This window comes from Trifolium pratense, linkage group LG3 (genome assembly GCF_020283565.1).
Source record: "Trifolium pratense cultivar HEN17-A07 linkage group LG3, ARS_RC_1.1, whole genome shotgun sequence".
Taxonomy (NCBI): Eukaryota; Viridiplantae; Streptophyta; class Magnoliopsida; order Fabales; family Fabaceae; genus Trifolium; species Trifolium pratense.
Window position 1 is genome coordinate 19,957,809 of NC_060061.1, and position 24,997 is coordinate 19,982,805.

The 24,997-nt window shown below is 34.1% G+C and overlaps 3 protein-coding genes across 4 annotated transcripts; 2 read left to right on the plus strand and 1 right to left on the minus strand.

Moving 5' to 3' along the window:
• The first annotated feature begins 77 nt into the window (after window positions 1–77).
• Window positions 78–10,101, plus strand: LOC123913486. 2 transcript variants are annotated; one of them, XM_045964247.1, is made up of 18 exons: window positions 78–255; window positions 340–436; window positions 524–580; window positions 657–712; window positions 1,478–1,511; window positions 1,779–1,866; window positions 2,536–2,627; window positions 2,833–2,907; window positions 3,261–3,349; window positions 5,490–5,619; window positions 6,178–6,267; window positions 7,024–7,089; window positions 7,462–7,553; window positions 8,285–8,350; window positions 8,455–8,521; window positions 8,712–8,800; window positions 8,993–9,119; window positions 9,464–10,101. In XM_045964247.1, exons 1-18 carry the CDS (start codon window positions 197–199, stop codon window positions 9,518–9,520), a joined length of 1,431 nt encoding a protein of 476 aa, XP_045820203.1. In that variant the 5' UTR covers window positions 78–196; the 3' UTR covers window positions 9,521–10,101. The 2 variants fall into 2 exon arrangements, with proteins under 2 accessions (XP_045820203.1, XP_045820204.1); XM_045964248.1 differs by having other exon boundaries at window positions 346–436; window positions 9,464–9,840.
• A 3,215-nt stretch (window positions 10,102–13,316) lies between these two features.
• LOC123913489 (IRK-interacting protein-like) lies at window positions 13,317–16,227 on the plus strand. The gene is made up of 2 exons (XM_045964250.1): window positions 13,317–13,847; window positions 14,609–16,227. Exons 1-2 carry the CDS (start codon window positions 13,611–13,613, stop codon window positions 16,142–16,144), a joined length of 1,773 nt encoding a protein of 590 aa, XP_045820206.1. The 5' UTR covers window positions 13,317–13,610; the 3' UTR covers window positions 16,145–16,227.
• Window positions 16,228–16,816: 589 nt separating this feature from the next.
• On the minus strand, window positions 16,817–21,989 carry LOC123913490 (lysine-specific demethylase JMJ30). Its single transcript, XM_045964251.1, has 6 exons — window positions 21,416–21,989; window positions 19,940–20,149; window positions 18,706–18,840; window positions 18,451–18,594; window positions 17,835–17,927; window positions 16,817–17,351 (listed from the first exon to the last, which is right to left on the minus strand). Exons 1-6 carry the CDS (start codon window positions 21,896–21,898, stop codon window positions 17,163–17,165), a joined length of 1,254 nt encoding a protein of 417 aa, XP_045820207.1. The 5' UTR covers window positions 21,899–21,989; the 3' UTR covers window positions 16,817–17,162.
• Between the last annotated feature and the right edge of the window lie 3,008 nt (window positions 21,990–24,997).

Below are 24,997 nucleotides of genomic sequence, written 5' to 3' on the forward strand. Positions count from 1 at the left end.
TTTCTTCCGTTATATTAAATTATTTTTACTTTTTGGGCTGGGCTTATAGTCTGGCCCAATTCTCGGAGCGTTTATTTTGTTGCGGGCCCACGAAATTGGCGGGAAATAATATTACGCTGTCGAAAAGGTGTTGTTTGGTTGTAATTTAGTTTGGTTTCAGATTTTAAGCGAATTATTTGAAATAGAGTTTGCGAAAATGGATAAATACTTAGTGCGTCAAAAGCACTTAAAAGAAAGGGTTAAGCCTCGTCGTAGGTAAATTTTGTTTAATTGCGATTGCGGTTATGTTTATGGAAATAAGTTTACTGTTTTTGAGATTTGTGTATGTTGCAATTGAAGGTTCAGTTGGAAGAGAAGTTTAGTTGAAGTTAATGGAAAATTTGAGCTGAATTATCGTCATGAGATGATGAATTTGCTTATGCGTTCTTATTCTGAGGTTTGTTTGGGTTTGGTTTTTGGTTCTTAGGTTTTAATTGATTTAATTACTGTAATTTTGATGCTATTTTTTTAAAATTTGGTGAAGGTTGGAGTTTTTCCGCACTTGTATCGAACAGAAAATGGGGCGTTTTGTCACTCCAATGTAAGTTTTGATGACTGTGTTTATGGTTATGTAAAATGATTTATTTTGATGTGTTAATTTGGGGCTTCTGATGCAGATTAATCGAATTCTTAGTGAGGCAAGTGGGGAACGGCTTCCTCCGTTAAGAAGAAGGTAAATGTTTTGACTTTTCCCTTTCACAGGGTATAGAAGAAAGAGGAGATAATAATTTGTTTGATGGGGTTTATATAGATTAGAGGTTACATATATTCTTCTGAAGCACCGTCATAGACATGATGAACACGACATTGACACTAACACTTAGACACCGGTAACCCTATGAAAAAGTAGAAGTGATTAAGTATAATCAAAAGTAGTGTCGGTGTTGTGTTGGTGTCTGTCTGACACTGACACATGTCAAACTCCAAACAAGCTTTCAAAATGAAATGGCGGTGATACATAGCATGTATTCTGACTTTTTACTATCAGTCAAACTCTTAACAGATAATCGATGAACTTTTTAAACATTTTTTTTATAACATAGTTGTTTCTTAATACATAACAAGTAAGGTATGATATATCTAAATTTTTACTAAGGTATAAAAACTAACCACACACTTCTAGCTTTAGCTTTGAAGCAAATATGTAACTATTAACTAATAAAACCGAATCAGCTACATATACACGAGGATTGGTATTTTTAATCAACTTGAAATTGATGTGAGATATTACTCCACACTTCCTAGTTTATGGCAATAAAAGTGTAAAACGAAAATTGTGTGTAACTGATTTGTTTATTCTTCCTTGGAAAAGAACCGAGTTGGTAGTTAGCCACAGCATGAACTGTTGGACATGTATGTAGTGTTCCATAAATTTGTATGATTTTACATGTTACTAGTGAATTATCTTTACAAATGACTCACATTTGTTTGTTAACAGGAAAGGTGTATCCTCTGTAGACTTTGACAACAAGGTAATTCAATTGGTAGATGATAGCAGCAAACATTTGTAGCATGTTTGGGTTAACTTATGATTATGATACTAATTTCACATGTTTGAGGCATGTTCATCCGCTTATTCCACTGTTCATTTTCATTTGTGTCATTTTTTTAAGAATGCATTATATTTCTTGGATGCATGTCCATGTTAAGTCATCAACCTGCTTTTGCGTGAGTATCTTTTTGCTCATTGTGGCGATGGATGCACTAATTTGTGTGATTATTTTAAAATTTTATACTAGGGAATATACCTGGCGTCTGTCACAAAAGCAGGTTGCTTAACGGTTCATGACTTTGAAGCTCTTTATTGCCAGGCAAACAAATTAACTCGTAAGTTCAAATTTAGTAGTTACGTTTGGTTTTGTAAACTAATGCTGTGAAGCTCATTGTTATAACAGTATACCAATGGTATTTATTTCAATCTTTATCTTTTGAGTTTTGATCAAACTATTGACTCTTTGATTTTTGGGGCATTAGTCTAGAATTTAAGTGTTCCATGAGCAATATTCTTATTTCCGCATGTGTTAATCATGATGAATACTTGCACTATTTTATAAGCGAGTTTGCCTCTAATGCTTTCTCGCGTGTCTTTAAGCTGTGATCGCCGTAGGCAGAACAATTATAGTTGTAATTAGAATGTGAACTTTTATGTATCGGTTTTGTCCACTTCTAGACCGTGTTTAAAAAACTAGGTCCTATTGCCCATTAGCATGATGATAGATGCTTAAAAAATGGGAATTTAATATTCTTCCAAATCTGTCATTTGTTTTCCCTCTGTCAATTATTCTCAAATTTTTTATAAGTGGAGTTAAATTTGCAATTCAGATTTTTTCATACTTTCTTACCAAACCTATGAGAGAGTAAGGAAAAAGCATTTGGATTTCCATTATGGCTCTTAGCATTGTATCTTTTAGGTAGCTTCTTATTTTGTTTTTGCATTTGATAGGGAGGAATTTCAAATGTAGTGGTGATGATCGGTTATGTTTATTGTGATGATAGGTGTGCAGGAAGATGAAAGCAAACTTCTACTGCATCTCTCACCTGATCAACAACTTGATGTTGTCAAATGGAATCCTCTTAACCAGAATGAGGTTTAAACTTAATTAAATTACCTTCTTACCTGCACTGTACTGTGAAATTTGTATTATCAATTATTATATATCTGCAAGTGCAATTGTGCATTTTAGGCGAGACCAAGCTGTGTGATTTGTCAAATTCATGACAATTGTTTCGTTGTTCCGAACAAATTAATATTTTGTTTTCCCTTCAACTTAAACTTTACCCTTTTCATTTCAGGTTCTTTGTGGATCTTTGAAACGTAATGGACTACTCATATTTGATGTTGCATATATGATGTCAGAACCAATTGAAGTAAGTTTCCAGTATAATATTTTATTGCACTTCTTGTTAAATAATTCACTTGATATCATTTTCTTATAGCAATATGCCATTACTATTGAGTGGTGTCCTGTCTTCTAATTTTGTTGTTAAATGCAACATGTTTCACCTTTTCCAACTTTGATCAAATCCTCACCTTAAATAAGGTGCAGTGGACTAAAACTATGCAACCCATTTCTCATATAGGTGCTTATCTAAACAAATGAACCTAGAAACATAGTACAAACTAAACATCCCTCAGAATATTACAGGATGTCAAGTACAAGTGTTTTTTAATATATATGCTAGTTTAGGTAATTTTTTAATACGTAAATGACATGGTACAGGAGTTACGTACTAGACATACCGCCACAGTTAATGGATCCAACATTCCCAAAGGTCTAACTGATGTTGCTTTTGCGTCAAATGAATCAAGGTCAGTGAACCTTAATTCAGAGAGAGAAGCTGTTTCTTTTGCTTATCAGGAATGATAAACTCCTAATACATTGCAACTTATTCTTATATTTAAGTTATCTAAAGATTTAATATAAATAATTCTGTTGTTATATGATTTTGTCCACTATTTTTACTGTGATTGATCGTCATGATTCATGAATCGATCCTTAGGCATGATTGACACACATGCTACTCAACATGATTACCCTGACAAAAATAGCTGCTGAAAATTTGGCAGGTTCACCAATGTTTTATAGATTTCCGAAACATCAATGATCAATCTCATTGCCAACCAACATTTCATTAACTATAGCCTTTCACACCATGTACAATCATTTTCCACTCGTTCTCAAAATGTAAACAAGATATGCATGTTATATCTAGTGCGGCTACTAATACAATCCAAAAAAGAGGAAGATCACACCTTTACAGCTGCATTATACTGAAGCCAAGAAAGCAGTAGCTGCCACTCCAATAGGAGCTACCATAATAAAGGAACTCCCGGCAGATCTGCAAATCCAAAGACGACCTACTCTGCAACCTGTAAATTTGGAGCAAAAGAGAAGGGAAATGGGGTGAAGTCAGAATTGTGAATTCTAATTTTGTTTCAATTTAGACAGAGCACAGTAAACAAAGTGGACAGGAAGGAGAAAGTGAGAACAATTTTTATAAATCTCAAACTTCAAACTTGCAACCTTTGAAAACTTATTCATGATTATGAAAATATTCAAAAATCAAGGATAACAATTTTTATAAATCTCAAATTAAATCCATAATGAGGTATACATCAAGGGCAAAGTCTATGGTGCACAAGTGAGTTAAGTTGTGCACCATGCACAAGTTACCGAAAACACTATAACGAATACGAATTTTACAAAATCCACCGTTGGATAGAAAGTTTATATTGTATAGATCATCTATAAATTTTTTTAAAAAAATTAAAAATCATTTGATATGTTATTGAGACCCATCAAGATTAACGGTATGATTTTCAAAAAAATTTAAAAAATTTATGGATGATCTAAACAATATAAACTTTCTATCCAACGGTAGATTTTGTAAAATTCGTATTCGTTATAAAAATATCGAACACTTGTGCACCATGCACTACTCACCACTTAATCAAGTGGTGCATGTTAGACAAAGCCTACATCAAGAACTATATCCATCCAAAATAGGGAATGATCTCATATCATTGTGCAACAGTACCATACAACACTTGTATTTTTTTCAGTCAGCCTCTCCCTAGGTAGCCTTTATGAGACATTGGCAACCAGATCCGGTATTATTTGTTAAACACCCATGTGCTTGGGGAACCCTTAAAAGCGTATGTTTGGCTACACGTTTTCTTGCCGTAGCCGCACGATTGAAGGCCTTCCCACTGTGAAAACCAGAAGCTGCTATTTGTAGCTGCAGCGTAAATGTGATATTTTGCTGCATGCCTTTTTCCGTGGTTTCTAAATGCGCATCCAAAAACTCACTTAAATACTCCACCGTGCATTAAATATAACTTGATGTGGTACTTGGTCACCCCATAATACCCAAGTTCTATAAAGTCCAGTCTTCCAAATTCATCTAGATTTGTAACTTCAATAGAATGTGCAAGGTGCTAATCATGACAGGTCAAAGTCACAAAGAACTTTTCAGATCTTATGCCCCTATCTTGAAATACTACTCATCTTGTGGGTACAAACAAAGATTTGTCCGTTTGAAAAAATTGTTTTCATTTCTACTTTTATAAAAAATCGCACGAGGATAGGTTAATCAGTACTGGAATAGCATGCCCAAATCTTAACGGGTGGGTAAAGGCTCACTCTAAGGTTTGTAAGGTACTTGTGAGTTCATAGTCCTTGTGTGATCCAGGGGATCTCCTCAAATATCTCAAATGAGAGACTTGTATGGATTTCTTTTTCAAGATATTATGTGTTTTTATTTTTACTAGACCAATAACCTGTAGGATGGTATTGGTATGATAAGGGTTTTTAGTAAGACTCATTGATATACCTGCACCAGATAGCCTAGTCTAAGTATCATTTTACTCTTAATAACGATTTATATTTAGTGAATTCATCATTATTTCTGTCACTGTGCTGTTCTAAATCTGCTAGCAAATTTAACAGGATATTTGGTTCTGATACGCATGGTACAATTAATGTTTGGGATAGAAGAGCGAAGACTCTACCTTGCCTCGAACTAACATCTGCTTCATTTGGTACCCTTAACAGCATCCAATTAGATGCAGATAATCAGGTCAGGAATTATTTATGTGATCAAGTAATCTTTCGATTCTCTTGGAACACTAATGAATTTGTACATTTCTTTCTTGGCTTGTGTCATTGAAAACTTTTCTAAACTCTTGTTTTGACTTTTGTGTTTGAGGGGCTCTTCATATAGTTAAGCAGAGAACCAATGATTAATTAGGGAACTGGTGTTGACTTGGCAGTATTTAATTATATATGAGTCCAAAGCAGATATCCTAGGCAGTTGAAGGTTGATATGAATATATGATGTAACCGAGCATTATACAAATTTATTACAGTTGCATGATAGTCCTTTAGCCATATTTTAAGTGATGCAAACTAGTAATATGTAAACAAAATATACAGTTGAACCATATTTTGTTGATTTTAATTCTAGCAAAACAGCACACTGTTCCTGGTCCACCTTCATAAAACTGCACTATCATAACTGTTCCAATTGTATCGGGTTTTGGTTTTAACGAGTTTAAGAATACATATTGTTTATTGTGTGTTCGGTCAACAATATATATGGTGAAATTATGAACAACAATTATTTGACCTTTTCCAGATTATTTTTGGTGCTGGGAGACATGGGATTGTGTATGTGTGGGATATTCGTGGTGGAAGAGCAACTTCTACATTCCTAAGTCACAAAGAGGTTATTTCTGTACTGTGTTTTTTCTTACTAATATGTTATGAAAAGACCATTTGGGCAAATATTACCTCTGTAATGCATCTGCTCCTGCCATGGTGCCTTAGTCAAGGGCCAAACCTGCTGAGTCGTAGGCAATTGCATTCAACTGGTTACTTGTTAATGGCTTAGTCTCTGCTTGTTTACAAATTAAAAGCTGTACATATTTTTCATTTTATGATGTTATTAGTATGTTAATGAAAAGTAACAATGTTCTAGTATTGAGATTTTGTTGAACTATATAAACACAATTTGACTGTAGATTGCTGTTGTAAATTTGAAATATAACTGTCCTGTTCCAGTTAATCTTTGATATAAGATATTACAGTGTCTTGTGGTACCATAGAGGTGCATACACCTTAGGGGAGGAGGATAAGTAAGCCGGATAGAGGTTGAATATTTGATATTAGCATAACAGACATGGGCCAATAGTGCCACATTGTTGAAATTACAATATGTCTGCATTAAGACCTATTATATGAATATATAAATTGTAATTAATAAACATATATGCTGAATCTGGTGACCTCTAGATGCATGCCTTTCTAGAACTTAAAGTTATGATGTTAACACAGTTGTCTCCACGCTACCTTTTATCTCAGAGTATGATATGCTTGCAGCATACAATATTATTGAACAAAACATGACTTCTTGGACAAATGTTATTATAAGATATTTCTTCCAATATTTATTAATCTTATGGTGATTTTTTTGGCTTTCTAGATTTGCCATCCACCTGTAACATCAGTGAAGTTGGCAACATTACTAGAGAAGATTGGATCCTTGAAGGTGTGGTTAATATCTATTGCTTTTACAAATTAAATGGGACAAAACTACTCCTTCTCTTGTGTGATGCCTACATATTTTTCATCGTAGATTATTTCTTTAAATTTTCTATGCCTATTAGGCCTTGTGTCAGCTGAAATTAGTGTTATACTTGTGGAAAGGTCTTTGATGCATTTAAAATTCTCATATCTATATATGTATATCATTATAAAATTATAAACATTCCATATTTGTTGTGACTAGCTGACTGCCATAGATAGTACAAGTATAAATTTGAATGACAATAAGCTTTTAGTTTGCAATAAAATGTTTGGATTTCACCTTATTTGTTGTGACCTACTTGAATGACAATAAGCTATTCCTATTGTTATGTAGGCACAAGCAGAAATTGTTTCCAAGGAGATCCACTCTATTGGCCTTAATCCTTCGTGTCCAAATCAGTTAGCATTCCATCTAGATGATGGCTGGTAGGTTGGCAAATTTATTGCTTTTCTTCCCTCTCAATGATGTATGACAGCATTTTGAGACTAAGCTTAGTGTGTTTCCTGCATGCCTGCTTTTTTTATTCAGCTACGTAGAATGTCCTATCGTTCGATTATGCACTAAGACTTTGTTTTGGAGTTGGGAAGGGTTTGAAGGGAGAGAGAGGATGCAGGGGGAGGAACTCCCTCACCTGGCTTGGGGGTTCTACTTTTCTCCATAAGACAAAAATCCCTCAATTTGGGGGTACTTGAAAATTGAATTGGATGAGGACTTTGGAGGATTTTGATTTATTTTTCTTCAAATCCTTTCCCTATTTAAAATACTCATAAAAGAAGGAAAATACTAGTCAGTAGCCTTTCCCTCCTCTCCAAAAACACTCTCCCAATTAATGAGATCAGACGGATGTGAGTCCAATAGTTAGCAAATATAGAGAATTAAGTAAAAACTATAGGCCAACCATTAAGAGAGATTTAGAGGTAGATCCTTTATCTTTGAATTTAATTCATCATAGGGTATATGGCGTCATCTATGTTGCTGATTTCATCTAGTTAGAAGAGACTTGTATATTGTTTTGTTGGTGATGATGATGTCTACCATTAAGGAATACTCTTTTGATGTCAATACTCAGCAGTAGTTTAGTGCATCTAAAACAGTTAGTTTTTTTATTGAATTTTACGTGTCAAGGATAAATTGTTGCTTTAATATTTTCATGTAGGTCGGGCATTTTGGATATTAACAATTTTCAGGTTACACATATTCATTGTCCACCCCCAGCTTGGTTGTAAGTTTGTTAGTTGTCACATCCTAGATTTGCTTCATTGATATTTGCGAAAAGGCTTTGCCTAATAAATCTAACTATCGTATTCACTGTTTATTCTTTGTTAGAAATGATTCCTATGTTTCTCAAGATCAAATGGATTTAAGAAAACCTACATGGTTATCAACATGTTCGGTAAGAAACTTTTATTAATGTAATGTACCTTCTTTATCTGTAAGTTTTCTCTACAAAATCATTATTTAGTCATGTTGCCAAGCAAGTTGGTCAGTTTCTACTTATATATTGCTTGTGACAATGTTAATTTCAACTGTTTGGTCAGTTTCTATTAATACATGAAATGATTTTGTGTGTCAATCTAGTGCAGATCTATTTGGCAGGGTCACCGTTTGATCACGGCCTTCATATGTTAGATTTCTACCCGAGTATCAGCTCACCGAGTCACGTGGATTACAAGTAAGTCATTACAACGGTTAGAGCCATATATATTAGCCTAGCTCCCATTATTAACTTCAATGGAAAAACATATGGTGAAATGTATAGTACACCACACAAGTTAACCAGGTGTACATTTATATTGCTGAATTTAGTTCTCAAAACGTGTTGCAAGTTTTCTTTCTCAATAGTTTGATGTTTTCTTCTTTATAGGGAGGATATACAAGAATTTACCGGTCCAACCAAACAAAAGAATCACAATAGATTCATTCATTTACCTGAAGAAGTTTTGTCATGTGCTGCTCATCCTTTGTACAATGCCATCGTAGCGGGAACAAAGGTTTGTGTTGCAATTTTCAATATTTTAATCTTGATTATAAACTACTCCATCCATAATCAGCTTCCTTTTCTTCTTTTCTTACATGGTTGTTCAAGCGTATTAATTAGTTGAACCAAATACCATGATTATAAGCGACTGTGTCATTTCTGAAGCCTGATTATTATAAGTTTTCTTGGACTTTTTCCGACTTTTGTCTGTGTGCCATTCACACTTCAGCTTATCTTGATGTGTAGTAATCAAAATTCAAATTAATTCTAGCTTGCAAATGATAAACGTGCATTACTATATTTGCCAACTTAATTCACTGTCTTGTCCCTAAGGTTGATTGATATTGTTGATTTCAGGAAACGTCTTTGCTTGTGATTTCCCAAAAACGTAAGTCATGCAAAGGAGAAGATTAGTCCCAAGCATTTGACAGATTTTTGTATAGTAGCAATAGCAATTGGAATGTCGTTTCTACAACCGAATTTACGGGTCCTAATATCTAACTCCCTAGAAATGCGCTTTTTTGGGATTCTTTTCTTGTCCAATAGTCGTATCAAATTTAATTCAAAATGGAAAAGAAAAAAATATGTTCAAAATTGAGAGAATCTATAAGCATTGAAGATATGATTGCAAAGAATTTGCTGTATAATTCTTCAGGTTATTATTGATTGAAACATCATAAAGCATAATTGCAAATACAAAGAGCTCCAAGTATATATATGATATTCATATTCTAACAAAGCTAGGTTCAACATATCTAAGATGTGCAGATATTTTATTCATCACTCATGCAAAAAAGGTAGGTGAAGTAGTGTTTTCATACCAAGTGTTTTGTGCAAATATGTTACAGTGTTTTGTACTTGGTTTGATTGTTTACTTACAATAGCCTCTCTTATTCCAAGGAAAGGAAGGGTACCCTAATATGACAAAATAGTTTCTTTCAAGCTAGGCTGTGATTGTATTTGTGAGTGAAAATGAAAGAGAAGTGATCCTCTTCATATTTTGTGTGGATGGAAAGACTAAGAAACAAAAAAAAATATACAAGATTTTTAAATGATTTTTTCTACTATATAGTACTGAAAGGCCATTTCCTAGTTCAATGTGACATTTGTCTAACGGTCCCATTATCTTTTGTCTAACATTTTCCAAAAAGAATTTTTATTTATTTTTTATAATCCCAAATTTATAAGACCTATTTTTTTTTTTTTTTTTTGAAACACAAATTTATAAGACCTATGATTGCAAACCAAAGTTGTTTCCATGATGAATTATCAAAATAAGTTAAAGGATATTTGAATTGATAAGTAATGATCACAGAGTGTTTCCCTCATGCATCCAAGTCACTTTTAGAGAACTTTGTGGTTCCCTATTCCCTTTGGCAATGAAGTTAATTATTGTGAGTCCAAATAGTAAGGTACCTTTCATGACTTACACTTTACACTATGAATAATCCCTATGTCATTTTGATTAAAAAAAATCCCCATGTCATTTTGATTAAAATAATCCCTATGTCATTTGATGCATTTTATTATTTGGTCCCAATTGATAGAGAAATAAATATAATTTTTTATAATATTTGCAATATACTCTCCTATGCAATTATAATTCGTTTTCTCTTTCTCTAGGTGGAACGATAATAGTTCAATTAATTTTCTATTTTTTTTAATAGTGAATGAAATTTGTGTAGGGGAATCTTAATAGGGTCTTATCGGGAGTGGATTGTCTTCGGTGAGAAATCCCTCCAGTCAAATCTTGACCCTTAAAAAAAATAAAAGAGAGAATTTTTAAAATCTTCAATGGAGACAATCCATTCCCGGGTCTTATCTATCTCATGCACCTAGTTTTACACTTTCATTTGACATTTATAGAAGGAAAATGCTAAAGAGTGTCCCGATGAACTAGTTAAGCTTATCAATAAGGAAATTATGTCTTGAAACTTATGCATTCAACACCTTAAAAGTATAAAAAATTACTTTACAAACATTAATTTTATATTTTATTTCTATTTTTGCTATGCTTAACAAGTGTATCAGGCACTGTTTAGCATTTTCTTATATTAAAACATCATTAACATTTTAATTTGGAATTCATTGAACATTCTTCATTCTCCAAATACTACATGTAACCGCATATATAGTACAATCTTTCGCAGAACAATGTTGAGGCAGTGAGGCTGATGCAAATGTGGTCCTAAGCTTATTGTAGGAGTCCCTCATTGTCTTTTAATGTGGACAATTACCTGAACTCACAAAGAATGTACCACTTGAACTTGTGTAATAATATACATAAATACAAATGTATTTGCCAAAAATAAATAAATTAAAATGATAAACAAAAGGAAATGGACGATGTTATAGTGATTCCATAATTTAATAATTGTTTTTCTTTTACAAAATGAATTTTTTTAAACAACCAAGTTAATAATTAATTGTTAATGTTAATATTTTTCTCCTTTACCGTCTTAGCTCAAATCAGTTAAGCTATCCATGCTACTCACAATGCAATGTCCCTGCAAACTGAGCTAAACTCTCAGAACTTTTTTTCGCACCTATTTCAATATATCTCTTTAATAAAATTTTAAAAGTAATCAATAAGGTTAACTAACCATTAGTTGATTCAGTGTTGATTGACGCTGAACTTGGTAGGGAGGATCACGGTTCGATCCCCCGCAACTGCGATCGGAAGGGGGCTGGAACCACTTGATGCCAGAACTGACCCTCCGAACCAGATTAAATTGGTTGTGAAAGCCAATTTTTTTTTTAAAAGTAATCATGAGAGAAATTGAGATTACGAGAGAGATCAAGAGGATCCAATTTCCTTGTGAAAAAACCCTTCATTTTTTTTTGACAACGGGAAAATCATATCATTTTATTATATAATAAATTGTTAATACAAGACAATATCAAATCAAAAACATGGCGACGAGACGAAGAAAATGGCTGCTTTAACTAATGTGTGAGCAATCATATTCACTTGTCGCTTTGTGGACTTCACCTGAAAACCGAAATTTAAAGAACCTTCACTTTTGAAAACTACTAGTATAATTCAAAACATGGCATATGAGGACCATTATGTAATTTAAAACGCTGTCCCATGCCCTCTTTCATCACTTGATACCCACAATGACAACCTGTCTCATATATGTGATTCAATGTTTGCAGTGTTTAGTTATTTTTCTTTCTCCTTTTTCCCAACATAACTTCACCTTTACGCCTCAGCACCATTCACATTCAATTCTATTTTTAATTTGAACAATATTGACCTCACCCAACATAATTGCACTGTTATGGATCTGCAAAAGTAAATGATAAAGTTACTACGTTTTTTTTATCTTTCCAATTGACCAAGTTAAATGTTTTTGAAATTGTCCAATTTGAGCTCAATTCCATGAATTATGCATGTGATTATTATTCCCACTTGTTAAATTTTCCACTGACCCTTCCTTTAGGTATAAGCAATTGATTCAAGAGAAGGAACATTATGTATTCTTTTTAATTTTTTTGTTTGAGAGTCACATTTTTTTTTTGACAAATTTTTTGACAGTTAACATTATGTATTCTTGTATGTTAGATACTAGGCAGATTATATCTAATATATTATTACTAACCTAATGTTTTAAAAATTGTACCGAAAATGGAGATCGAACTAGTGAGACGGTTAAATTACGATTCAAATTGGTTCAATTACGGTAGAACTAAATGATAATAAAAACTAAAATGTTTTAAAAAATAAAATAAAAGAAAAAGTAAAAGTATTTTAAAAATGAGTTGAACCAGTCAACCAAAAGCAGCTGAACAAGTTGAATCTACTTCAACCCAATTGTAATGTAATTGGGATCAAACCAATTAACGAACTAATCCATTCTCGATTTAACGGGTTGAACTAGTCGGTTCGATCATATTTTTAAAACATTGACGATATCTTATCAGTTAACATGTTTTCAATATGAAAATGAACACACACATGCCATAACCATTAACTATGATGATTACACACAAAGTAACAATGAATCTTAAATCAACTTTGGTTCATAATATTCCCAAATTAAAAGCTAAAGCAGAGTTGATTACCTGTATATAGTGGTGAACATAGTGGAAATGGAACCTATGTTTGTACATAATCATGTGAAACAATGGTACCACTATCACTACCACCACCTATTGTGGTGAATTTTGGAATATATGGGCAAATTGGTAAATTAGCAAACACACTTCTAATGTAGTGATGTGTACACCTATGAAAGAGTCAAAATTTCATTCTCTCTTTTCCCTATTCTCTTCAAATTTTCACATCATCACATTCATACACTTTCATTCCATTAACTTTCTCACAAGAATAAAAACAAAAACAGTTGAACTTACATATATAGCCTTAGAATCAAATCCAACCGTTGAATTTAACACCACTTAACCACTTTGTTATTATCAACCATAAAGAAATAGTCTTTATCTTGTAGAAAATTTACATGTTCCATTTTGTTTTGTTCTTTTTTCTCTGTTCTGTTTCATGGCTACAACTAGTACTTCTTCAACACAGGTTTTCAAAGACAACAACAATGGAAATTCTGAAACTACAAGACAAGAAATTAAGGTTGCTATAGCTAAAGCAGTGGAGTTAAGAGCTCTTCATGCTTCTTTAATGCGAGGGAATAATAGTTCAGTAACTGCTAAATTTCCATCTCCTTCCCCTGTTTCACGCTCTGTTTCTCAGTTCTCTGCTCATGATTACCCTGTTTTCACACCTGTGAGAATTCCTTCTTTTCCTTCAGTTTTGATTTTCTTGCTCAATTGGGTATTCTAATTTATGTTCAATTCATTTCAACAAAGCTATATTGTTAAAAAAAAGTTACCTTTGGTTTTCTAGATTATGCATGAAATGTGATTGTTACTGCTTATCATGATAGGGACTGAACACAAAATACCTGAATTTATGAAATATACAATAATTCTCAGCTATGAAATTTATTGCTTCTTTATAGCTTGGTAGGTAGATGTCAATATGTCATTGTTGTTACAGTTACATTTTTATATGTTTGCTCATCCTTTCCCTATCTTATTTATTCTCAAAGAACACCAACCTTGAATGAGAAATTGATGTTTTTAACTTTTTTTGCTTTAGTTTCCTTGTTATGTACCTTTTAAGGTTTAGTAAGTCTGAATTCTGAACTGAATCCTGTGGAAAATTCCTAATGATCATGTATTTTATACTTCTAACTTTATAATTGTTCTGAGATTTTTATCCATATTTATGCCTGTAACCTGTAGCCTGTATGAAGTACTTACCTAGAGTCGGATACTGAATACGACACCGACACGTCAAAACCAATAATAATTTGAGAAAATAGAATAATTGAATGTAACCGCATGTGTCAGTGATATTTGGTTCACCAATTTGAAGTGTCGGTGCTACCTAGTCTCTAATTCCATAACTTCCACCCCCTAATTTATTTATTTATTTTTTACTTTGATGGATAATAAGTTTCTAAATGTGAGTATTATTGGCAGAGCTATGGAGATGACCCAATTATAGGGTACAGTCAAAACCACATGAAAAGCCTAACAATATCAGAAAGTTGGGATGAAAGAGGATCAGAAAACAGCATAGAAACCATAGCACAAGATTACAAGGAGAAACCAATTTCAAGAAAAGGGATACTAGTACCTTATGGTTTTACCAACAAAGAATCTCACATATGCCCTACTGATGACACCAAATCTGTAACTGGCTCATGTGCAAATCACATCACTGTTCTTCAAACATCGCCTACCAGTGAAAACTACAAGTATAAGAGAAGAAACAGTTTAGAGGATTATTCATCAGTTTCATCCTGCAATAAATGTAAGCCTGCAATCATAACTAGTGAATTGGAGAGTGCAAGGAACAGCAAGAGCTCAAATATTGTTGTTCCCGCCACAGATTCCCACTCATCGTTTCAGTCCGAAACTAAAAGCAAAGGGGTGATTTCGTGGTTGTTTCCTCGGCTGAAGAGGAAGCATAAGAATGAGAATTCTCCAAGTAGAGCGGAATCTGAGGATGTTTCTCAGGTTCTCAAGGACATAGGAATAATGTCAATTCAGGCATTGAAGAAAGAGCTGATAGAAGCGAACGAGAATCGAGATGTGGCTTTAGGGGAAGTTTCTGATATGAGAACTTCACTGGGGGAACTGAGACAGAAGATGGAGTATTTGGAGAGTTACTGTGAAGAGCTGAAGAAAGCTTTGAAGCAATCCATGCAGATGCAGGAAAGGGATTCTCAACTTTGTGAACAGATTAAGCTTAGTAATCTTCCTCAAAGAGGAAAATCAATTGATGAGAGTGTTGAAAATTCAATGCCGGTGAATGAGGAAGTAATGATAGAGGGATTCTTGCAGATAGTATCAGAGTCAAGATTATCAGTGAAACAGTTCTGTAAGAACCTTTTAAACACCATTGAAGAAACCGATCATTCTTTGACAGAAAATTTGAACTCACTTCTTCAACCGTATAAACTGTCTCTAAATTCCAAGTACTCAAAAGCAGTTCTATACCATTTTGAAGCTTTCATAAACCAATCTCTCTACCAAGACTTTGAGAATTGTGTTTTCCAAAAGAACGGCTGCTCGAAATTCATAGACCGACATGAAGATCGCCAAGCAAAATTCTCGTCATTTGTTGCCCTTCGAAATTTGAGCTGGAATGAGGTACTGAGAAAAGGAACAAAATATTACAGTGAAGAGTTTAGCAAGTTTTGTGATCAGAAAATGAGTTGTATTACCACTACTCTAAATTGGACAAGACCTTGGCCTGAGCAGCTTCTTCAAGCTTTCTTTGTCGCAGCAAAATGCATGTGGTTGCTACATTTGCTTGCCTTTTCTTTCAACCCACCATTGGGAGTTTTAAGGGTCGAAGAGAATAGAATCTTTGATCATCGCTACATGGAAGATATGTCTCCAAGGTCACAGGGTCCAAGCAAAGTTAAGATCATGGTTAATCCAGGGTTTTATGTTAAGGATAGGGTTTTGAGGTGTAAGGTTCTTTGTAGGTACAAATCTACAGCTTAAATAAAACTAGGAAATTTGTTTATTTCACTGTAAGAAGCAAAAAGTATGTGACAATGAATATTCGTTCAAATTGGTTTAATCTACTGCAAACTCATTTTTTTATGCTTGTCATTGAGTAGATGAAGATTCAGAAGTGTAATTGATAATTAGCAAAATTAAATTATTCTTACTACTGCAAACAACATACTCATGTTCTTAAATATGGATAATTTATTTTAAGAGAAAGCATATTCAAAAAGCAGATAAATGCAGCATGCTAGAAGTTTTAAGCCTACCATGTGAAGCTTATCTCATGTGGTTGCTGTCATAATCCTATATCTCATACAATCGGTAAAAGATGAAGGAGACGAAATTAAACCCTCTTGTTTATGAGACATAGGTAGCAATGAATTAGATGAACTTACAACTAATTATCATTGTGTGTGTTGTCTATCCATTTTTTATACCGAACAAAAGAACCAGAGACATCTGGAGATAGAGAAAAGCAAAAATAAATCAACAGATAAGTTAACTAACTAACTAGTAGCAACTAGAAACTTATGTATAAGCTATAATCCATTTTTTATAAACTATCTTTGAGAACTTGTGAAAATAAATTGAAAACATCTTATGAACAATATCATAAGCTATTTTCATAAGTTCTTCCAAATAGTCTCCAAAAACTTATACCAATAGATAAATTCAAATAAGTTATTTTAACAAGATTTACTGTTTTCAATACAAATAGACAGAGTATCAGATTGATTCATTCTTCAGGACTTTCACAATCTTTATAATAATTAATTGAATGGCATTAGTGCCACTCATATACCAAAACCTTTGTCTTAGTCTATAATACATTTCCTTACATCAATATATTATGGCGATGGCAACAGGTGCTGAAAATGATGTTCACGCACGAGGATACAACTGTAATTGGTATGTAAAATGATCAATCACGTAGATATCAGCAACGCAACTTAGGATATGATTGTCTTCTCCATTAATAATGAAATGTAGACATCAAAGTGATACAGTATTAGGACGGAGATGAACTTTCACCCTCACTCCACCAAAAGCTAACTGACAAACTGGTAGTTAAAGACCGCACATAGTGCCACCATTTTGGCGGGATGTATAACATTTCACCTTCCTCTAAAATACAGTCTACAAATTCCAGGTCTTGCACCTTAGGAAACTTCCTTTCGTCTACATCATCTAAATCAACCTTCAAAAAATACAAAATGTCCAGTTAGCAGGGAGACAGATTTCAGAAAAGATAAAAAAAAGCAATAATACAAATGAAACAAACACCTAATTATATGAATGCATAGGGAATGGATGGCACGTCTTATTCCTTCACATGAAACTTTACAATTGATACCACAATTCACTTTGCAATAAGCAGAGTCACGGGTTTAAAAATATTCCATACCCCACATATTGTATAGGTAAACTGAAAAAGTATTCTGGCATCATAAACAGATATAAGACGGAAACATTTAGGTTTGTAATAAATTACAAGTCTATACATACAGTGGAGTGGAGAGTAAGAAATATATAAGAAAAAATGTTGAATTAACGAAATATTTCTACAGTTGTTTGGCCATTCAAATGGATTGTAGTGATAATGATATTTTTCCAAGCAAATGCATACATAAGTAGAATGCACAGAAAATTATTCAAATATACAGTTCGAAAAACTAAATACCTGGCTGGAATTGCTAAGCATGGTTTCCGAGTAGGGGAAAAGTTCCTCAGACACAGATGCCGGATAAAGCCTAATGTATTTTTTCCCAACAACCTGGAAGTGTAAAAAAGACAATAATCTCTGTTAAATAAATTATTCCATGGTGCACATATATCATTTTCATATCTGCACCAATAATATAAGCAGAATTTTACAAACAATTTAAATAACTGGAACATTATAAAAACCACAATGTCATCCTCATGTATCACAGGTTTCTCTTAAAATTAGGCGTGGAAAAATCTGAACTTTGTATTTATCTTGCTGGAATTGCACCACCTATGCCATGCCATGCCAGGTTGCCAGCTATAATGTGCATATTTAGAACCATAATAACACATTTATAATCTAGATAAGAAGCATGAAAAGCTGGCTCGGAATTAGTATTGATCGAAGTTGGACTCATGGGACCTCTATTTCAATAATAATTGTTAACAAGTGCTGAAAAGAAACAAGAGCCATAACAGCAAGGGATTTCTAACATGATTTTCTTCTCGGGCAGGGCCCAGGGGGCACTGAAGGTTAAACAAGCAGCTTTAATTTGCAATTGTTCAATATAACTATACAGCTGAAATACCTGTGCTAGTATGTTATGATGTGGATCATGGTGTAGTGGTGTTACTGTTCCAGCTGGACCAAACCAAGCATTGAGAAATCTTAGCTCTCCTCCACCAGCAAAACAATAGTCAGGAATAAAAATATCTCTCCGAAGCTCATTTATCTGCCAATTCAATAGTGTCAGAAACTGAAACTAGCAGTACAAGTCCTGAACTTGCATGTCAGAATAACAAGAGTTGGAGTTGTATACAAAATAAATCTAAACTTTGAATACCTGATCAAATAATGGATGCTGAGCAAGATATGTCGGACCACCAGGAGAACAGCTATGAGACCTTATCCGCTCAAGAAACTCCGAAAATGTAACTAGCTCTTGCTTCCAATCTGCACATAAATAGTTTTTCCCAACCTGCAAGAATGCCGCACACTTACCCTTTTCTTCCAATATTTACTTAAAAAAATGCATAAAATCCACTCGACACTATTCTTCTTTTTTTCAGGTTGTGTGAATTTCCAGTATAAATATAATAAACAAATTCAACAACCTTTCCATCACAAAAAAAAATAAATTACAAGACGCAACGGGACATAAATACAAACAGTGCTAGAGATAACATCCAAATTACAGTGTAAAGATTTACGGTACTGCAATTACAATTAACATTCACAATCACATGAAGCAAATCTTTCAACTTTAATCTCATGCATTTCCAGTTCAACAAACTTGGTGGCTAAAACAGAATCGGCCAGGAATTGTCACAGAATAGGGGTGGGTGGGGGTGAGGTCTTCACTCACCAACTGTTGCAACCAAAGTAAATTGTTTATTCATTTGTTAGATGTATAACAGGGTAAAGGTTCTATATTTCTACATAGAACATTTTTAAGACTATACAATCAGAGATATTTAAACGGATTAGCACACAAAGCAAGAGATAAATTGCACTAAAGTATGTTCCCAATGATGATTTCCTAGTGGACGAGTTCACGACAAATTTTGGATGCATGAAGATATAAATTTATCTATTTACAAAGAGGGGATGAGAAATATATAAGTTATGATTAAGATGACAATTACATTGTCAATGCAATTAAAGGTTCAAAGTGTATTAAGTTTGTGTTTGTCTATAAAGTGTCCAATGTAGACTTTTCACCTGAATTTCCTCACAATACTTTTCTTTATAGTCGTACAGTTTTACTATTTTTACAAAAAACGGTCCATAAATTTTCCAAAATACTAGTAAGAATGTTATTTAAGAAAGATTACCAAAAAAGAACTTATTTCATAATATACCTTTGAATCTAACAGCTAATGAACATATATGACCTACGATTGAGTTAAGTTACATTTTTGTATTGTTAATTAAGATGAGTGTTTAATGCAAAGGATTTGAGTTTCAGTGGAGAAAATTGTCAACCAGCTATCTGTTTTTAAATGTAACCAGTTTAGAAACTATATCTGTATACATTTGTTCTTCAAAGAAGAGGAGCTATCATGCATTATAATTACCTCAACCGGAACAGTGCGGTCACCAGCAACTCTGAGCAAGTAATCTATGTTATTCCAGTTTTTCTTGGCTGGCCAGTGTGCCATACAATCACTGATGATAACTGGGGTGCCAGACAGGTAATGATCTTTCAGGAATTTCTCCAGCGACAGGCCGGACCTCTTCACCACAAGCTTAGATGCAAGGGACTTAACAGGTAAAAGTTGGAGCACCTACAGTGCACAAGCTATAAAGTAAACGTTAGAAGGGACATTAAGCAAATGCAGCCATAACATAATCATCTTACTAATGGCTTCACGACCCAAAAAGAAGCATAAACGAGCAACCTAAGGCTGTGTTTGGATATATAACGAAAAGTGAAACTGAATAAAAGGGGATTCTTTTGAGTGGAGTATAATGGAATAAGATAAAATAGAATTATAGAATAAATTACAATCTACCATTTCATTTTTAAAATATTATAATGATTAAATTGAGGAAAATTACTGCTTCATTCCAATCCAAATGATGGAGTTCATTACAAATCCATTTCATTTGCATCAGTTTTCATCAATCCAAATATGGCATAAGAAAAACTCTGCCAAATTCCAATACTAAATATTCAATCTTGTATCATATTTGAGGGTGAGACACAAACACATGTTTTAATCACAGTTTAGACTTTGACACTTCTATTAAAAAATCAATTACGCACATATTTGGATTCACTTTTGAGATACAAGATCGATTCCAGCCGCACAAAATTGATTTCAACATGTTTGTGTGTTCTCTATTAGAATTGCTTTTACCCCTTAAATGAATTTTAACTTAAAGTTGTGAGATTCATAGCTTTTACCTCTAAACATAATTTTTAACCTCAATTTTTTTGTTGTTCCCAATTTTACATAAATACATCCAAACATAAATAAATTTACTTTTGAATCACTTTTAAGTTTTAACCAAAATCAATTCATTGATAAACAACTTTCACAGCATCATACCCAAAATCAACATTTAACTTAACTTCACTCAGATATCAAATTATTTTTTGGTAGATAGACGAAATGACAAGCCACTGAAAACTCACACCCAAAGTGGAGGAGAGACCAGGGTTCGAACCCCGGTCAGGGTGTTCGATCTACCAATTTCAGCATTTCTACTAGTTGAGCTAGGATTTGTAAACTTTAGATATCAAATTCTATTGCAGAACTATTAGTAATTTGTTTTATAGATAGACGAAATGACAAACCGTTTGAAAATTCAACACACACAAAGTGGAGGGACCGGGGGGTTCGAACTTGGTTATGGCGTCCACCTAACAATTTCGACATTTCTGCCAGCTCAACTAGGATTTGTGGACAGAACTATTAGTAATTTAGTAGTATTAATAATAATATTAACACTAAGAATAATAATTAATAACAACATCATGAACAACAAAAATAATAAACAATGCTAATAAAATTGAAGCTATGAATTAATTAATTGATCAAGCTCACCTTAGACACATCAAAATCATGATCAACAAGTTGATGCTCAGAGTTACCAAAATCTTGGTAGCTTCCATCAGAAACCCTAATACTCCTAGCTTTTTCAGAAACCTTACCAATAGCAGAATCCAAATCCTTTCTAAGAAGATTCCCTCCCATAATAATCCCCATATCCAAAGCCTTAAGCGCTTCCTTAAACTCACCGTTTCCATAGTGATGCTTCGCCACATGAAGACAAGCCATCGAATAAGCGTCACGCCACACCGGTAACACCGAGTGCCATGGTCCAGAGTGAAGTTGCTCCCACGCCATCTCTCTAACTGCTTCTGCTGCTCGAATGTCGCCGGCGGCAGCCAGTGATGCCATTCTCACGTAGGCGTATCCTCCTTGCTCTGAAATGGAGTGGAGTAGTGTGGGAGACTCTGTGTCTAGTGTTGGTGTCTTGAGGTCGTTACAGGGAGAGTCGACGCCGGATGCGGTGGTTTTTGACATTTTGTGTGGCGGCGCGTGGGAGCTCCGGTGAGTCGATTGAAAAGTGAAATGTGAGAGAGTGAGTGTAGTGAAAAAGTGTTAGAACTTAGATATTTGAAGCACACGAGAGAGATATTTCTAAATATCTTTGGTTGGGACCCAATGTAAATAATAATTATTTTTTTTGTTGACAAATGTAAATAATTATTTTTAGAAAACAAAAAAGGGAAATTTTATCTTAAAAAAAAAAAGAAATTTTTTTATGGTACATTTAATAATTTCTGATGTACCGATACATTATGTCATCAAATTAATAGATAAATGAATATTTTTTAAAAGAAATTATTTTTCTTATCATTAAAAAAATCATAATAACCAAATATTATTTATCAAAACCGACAAAAATATAAATTTTGATATTTTTTATTCTTCATATATAGTAAGTATTGAATTTTTAATGAAAAACTGTTAAAAAAATTAGTGTAATACTTATAAATAATGAAATTGTGTTTTTCCTTATGATATTATTATCTCTAAAATACAATAATTGGTTAATGGTTTTTTATTCATAAAAATAATCGTTAATTAGTCAATTTAATAATAACTTAATGTACTGGTGCATTTGAATTGCAGTAGAAAGCTCCAAAAAAAAAATAGTTGTAGTTTTAAAAACTTTATAATTAATTGTGGTTTGAAATTAATTCTTACGTGAGTAATTTTTTTATACATACATTCAATCAAATCACATGCAAATATTATTTTTATGAAAAATGTTAACTAATATCTCTAAAACACTAGTTAAAAAACTAAACATGGTGTCCCAACTTAGCTCAGTTGACAAGAACATCGCACTTTATGTGCACAGTCGTGGTTGCATCCCGGACACTCCACTTATTAACATTTAAGGTGGACTTTCTAGCCCACTAGGCTATTTGACAAAAAAAAACCAAATATAGTAAATAAGTCTTGAAGCGGGTGCATTTTATTTTATTTTATTTTTTTTTTGAAACAAGAAAACTTTTATTCCATTCAAAAAACAAGTCTGTACAAGGTGATCACAACTGATCCAACCACTCAAGGGGACAAGCAAAAACATACAGAGAGGCTAATCTAGATTAGCAAATGAGCAATGTGCTCCCTAAGCTTAGCATTCCTCCAACCTCTATAAACTATAGTATTGATAATGTCTTCATCTATGTTTGTATTATATACTTTGTTGCCAAAACAAACATCATTCCTATATTTCCATAAGGCATAAATTGTTTCAGCAGCTGCACTCTTCACGAGTTGTGCTTTCCACCCTTTACCTTTACTATGTTTCGTAATCCATCTCAATTCAGCACTCCATTCCATAGCGACATGATCAACCTGCAACCATCTAAGGACTTTGTGCCAAATATGTTTCAGTTCAGCGCAGCCAAAAAATAGATGATTAATGGTTTCCTCTTGGGTGCAGAAACAGCATTGTAAGTTCACAGTCAGGCCAATTTTAAGGAGCCTATCTTTTGTTGCCAACCTGCTGTGACAAGCCAACCAAAAAATGAAAACTGCTCTAGGCCGAGCAATATTCTGGTACATAACTGTTTTCCAGTCTACTAAGGGGTAGTCCTCCCTCAACACCTTGTAAACTTTCCTAGTGATAGTCTTCCCCTTCATATGTTCCCACCCTTGGATATTTGGGAGCACCTCCCTTTGTTTTAAGATAGCTTTGAGAATCCAAGAACATGAGGGCTTTACCGGCATAGTCATCAACTGGTCATGTTTGATATAATAGCTATGGATCCAACGTATCCAAAGGCTGTCAGCCTTATTGTGAATGTTCCATAACAGTTTAGTTAGGTTGGCTCGGTTCCATTCTGCAAGAGAGATCAGATTAAGACCCCCTTGGGCTTTAGGCGCACACACATATCCCCAAGCCACAGGGGATTTTCTAGTGACAACAGCCCCACCAGTCCACAAAAATGAACGACATATCGCATCAATTTTATGAATTACCTTTTTGGGAAGTGGCAGACATTGCATCCAGTAGTTGGTCACTGCAAAGGTCACGCTACTGATCAATTGGAGTCTACCGGCATGGCTCAACAACTTTGCACTCCATGTACGAATGCGCTCCACAATACGATCCACCAGAGGCATGTAGTGATGTATAGAAAGCTTCTTACTAGTGAGAGGCACACCAAGGTATCTGAACGGCAAGGATCCTTCCGCAAAAGAGGTCACATTTTTAATACTTTCCTTTATGTGCTCCTCCACCCCACCATAGAAGACCTTACATTTTGAGGGGTTGACATAAAGACCAGTTGATCGAGAGAAGTCATTGAGTTTAGACATAACCAGCTCAACTGATTTGGCGTCACCACGTGTGAAAATCAATAAATCATCAGCAAAACTCAGATTTATGATGCTAAGGTTCTCACATTTTGAGTGGAAATTGAAGTCAGGCACCTTTGTCAATCTCTGTAAAGTTCTGTGCAAGTATTCCATCACCACCACAAACAGTAATGGAGAGATGGGATCACCCTGCCTGAGGCCACGCCTAGCCTTCATAAAACTAGTATGTTTACCATGTATATTGAATTTATAAGACACCGAAGTTACCCCCAACATAATCCACCTGACAAATTGATTCGGCAACCCAACCTCCCTCAAGATATGTTGAAGAGCATGCCAATCTACAGTGTCATAAGCCTTTTGAAGATCCAACTGCAACATGCACTTTGGCGTTCCACCCTTTCGACTATATCCTCTGATGAGTTCATAGGCCAGCAAGATGTGGTCATGGATGTGTTGCCCCGGCACAAAAGCAGCTTGACTGAGGTTGACAATACTGCCTAATACCCTGCTCAGTCTCACAGTCAGAATTTTAGAGATGATTTTAAAAACAGTAGTGCAGCAGGAGATAGGTCTATACTCCTTGATAGTCTTTGCTGCAGAGTGCTTTGGAATAAGAGTTACCAGTGTGCTATTTATTGCACTATAAATCTTCTCGTCATAGAAGAACTCCATTACAGCTGCTATAACATCATTTTTAATAATACTCCAAGTGGATTTAAAGAATTTGGCTCTAAAGCCATCCATGCCGGGAGCTTTCAGGTCCCCGATGCTCTTTAGGGCCCT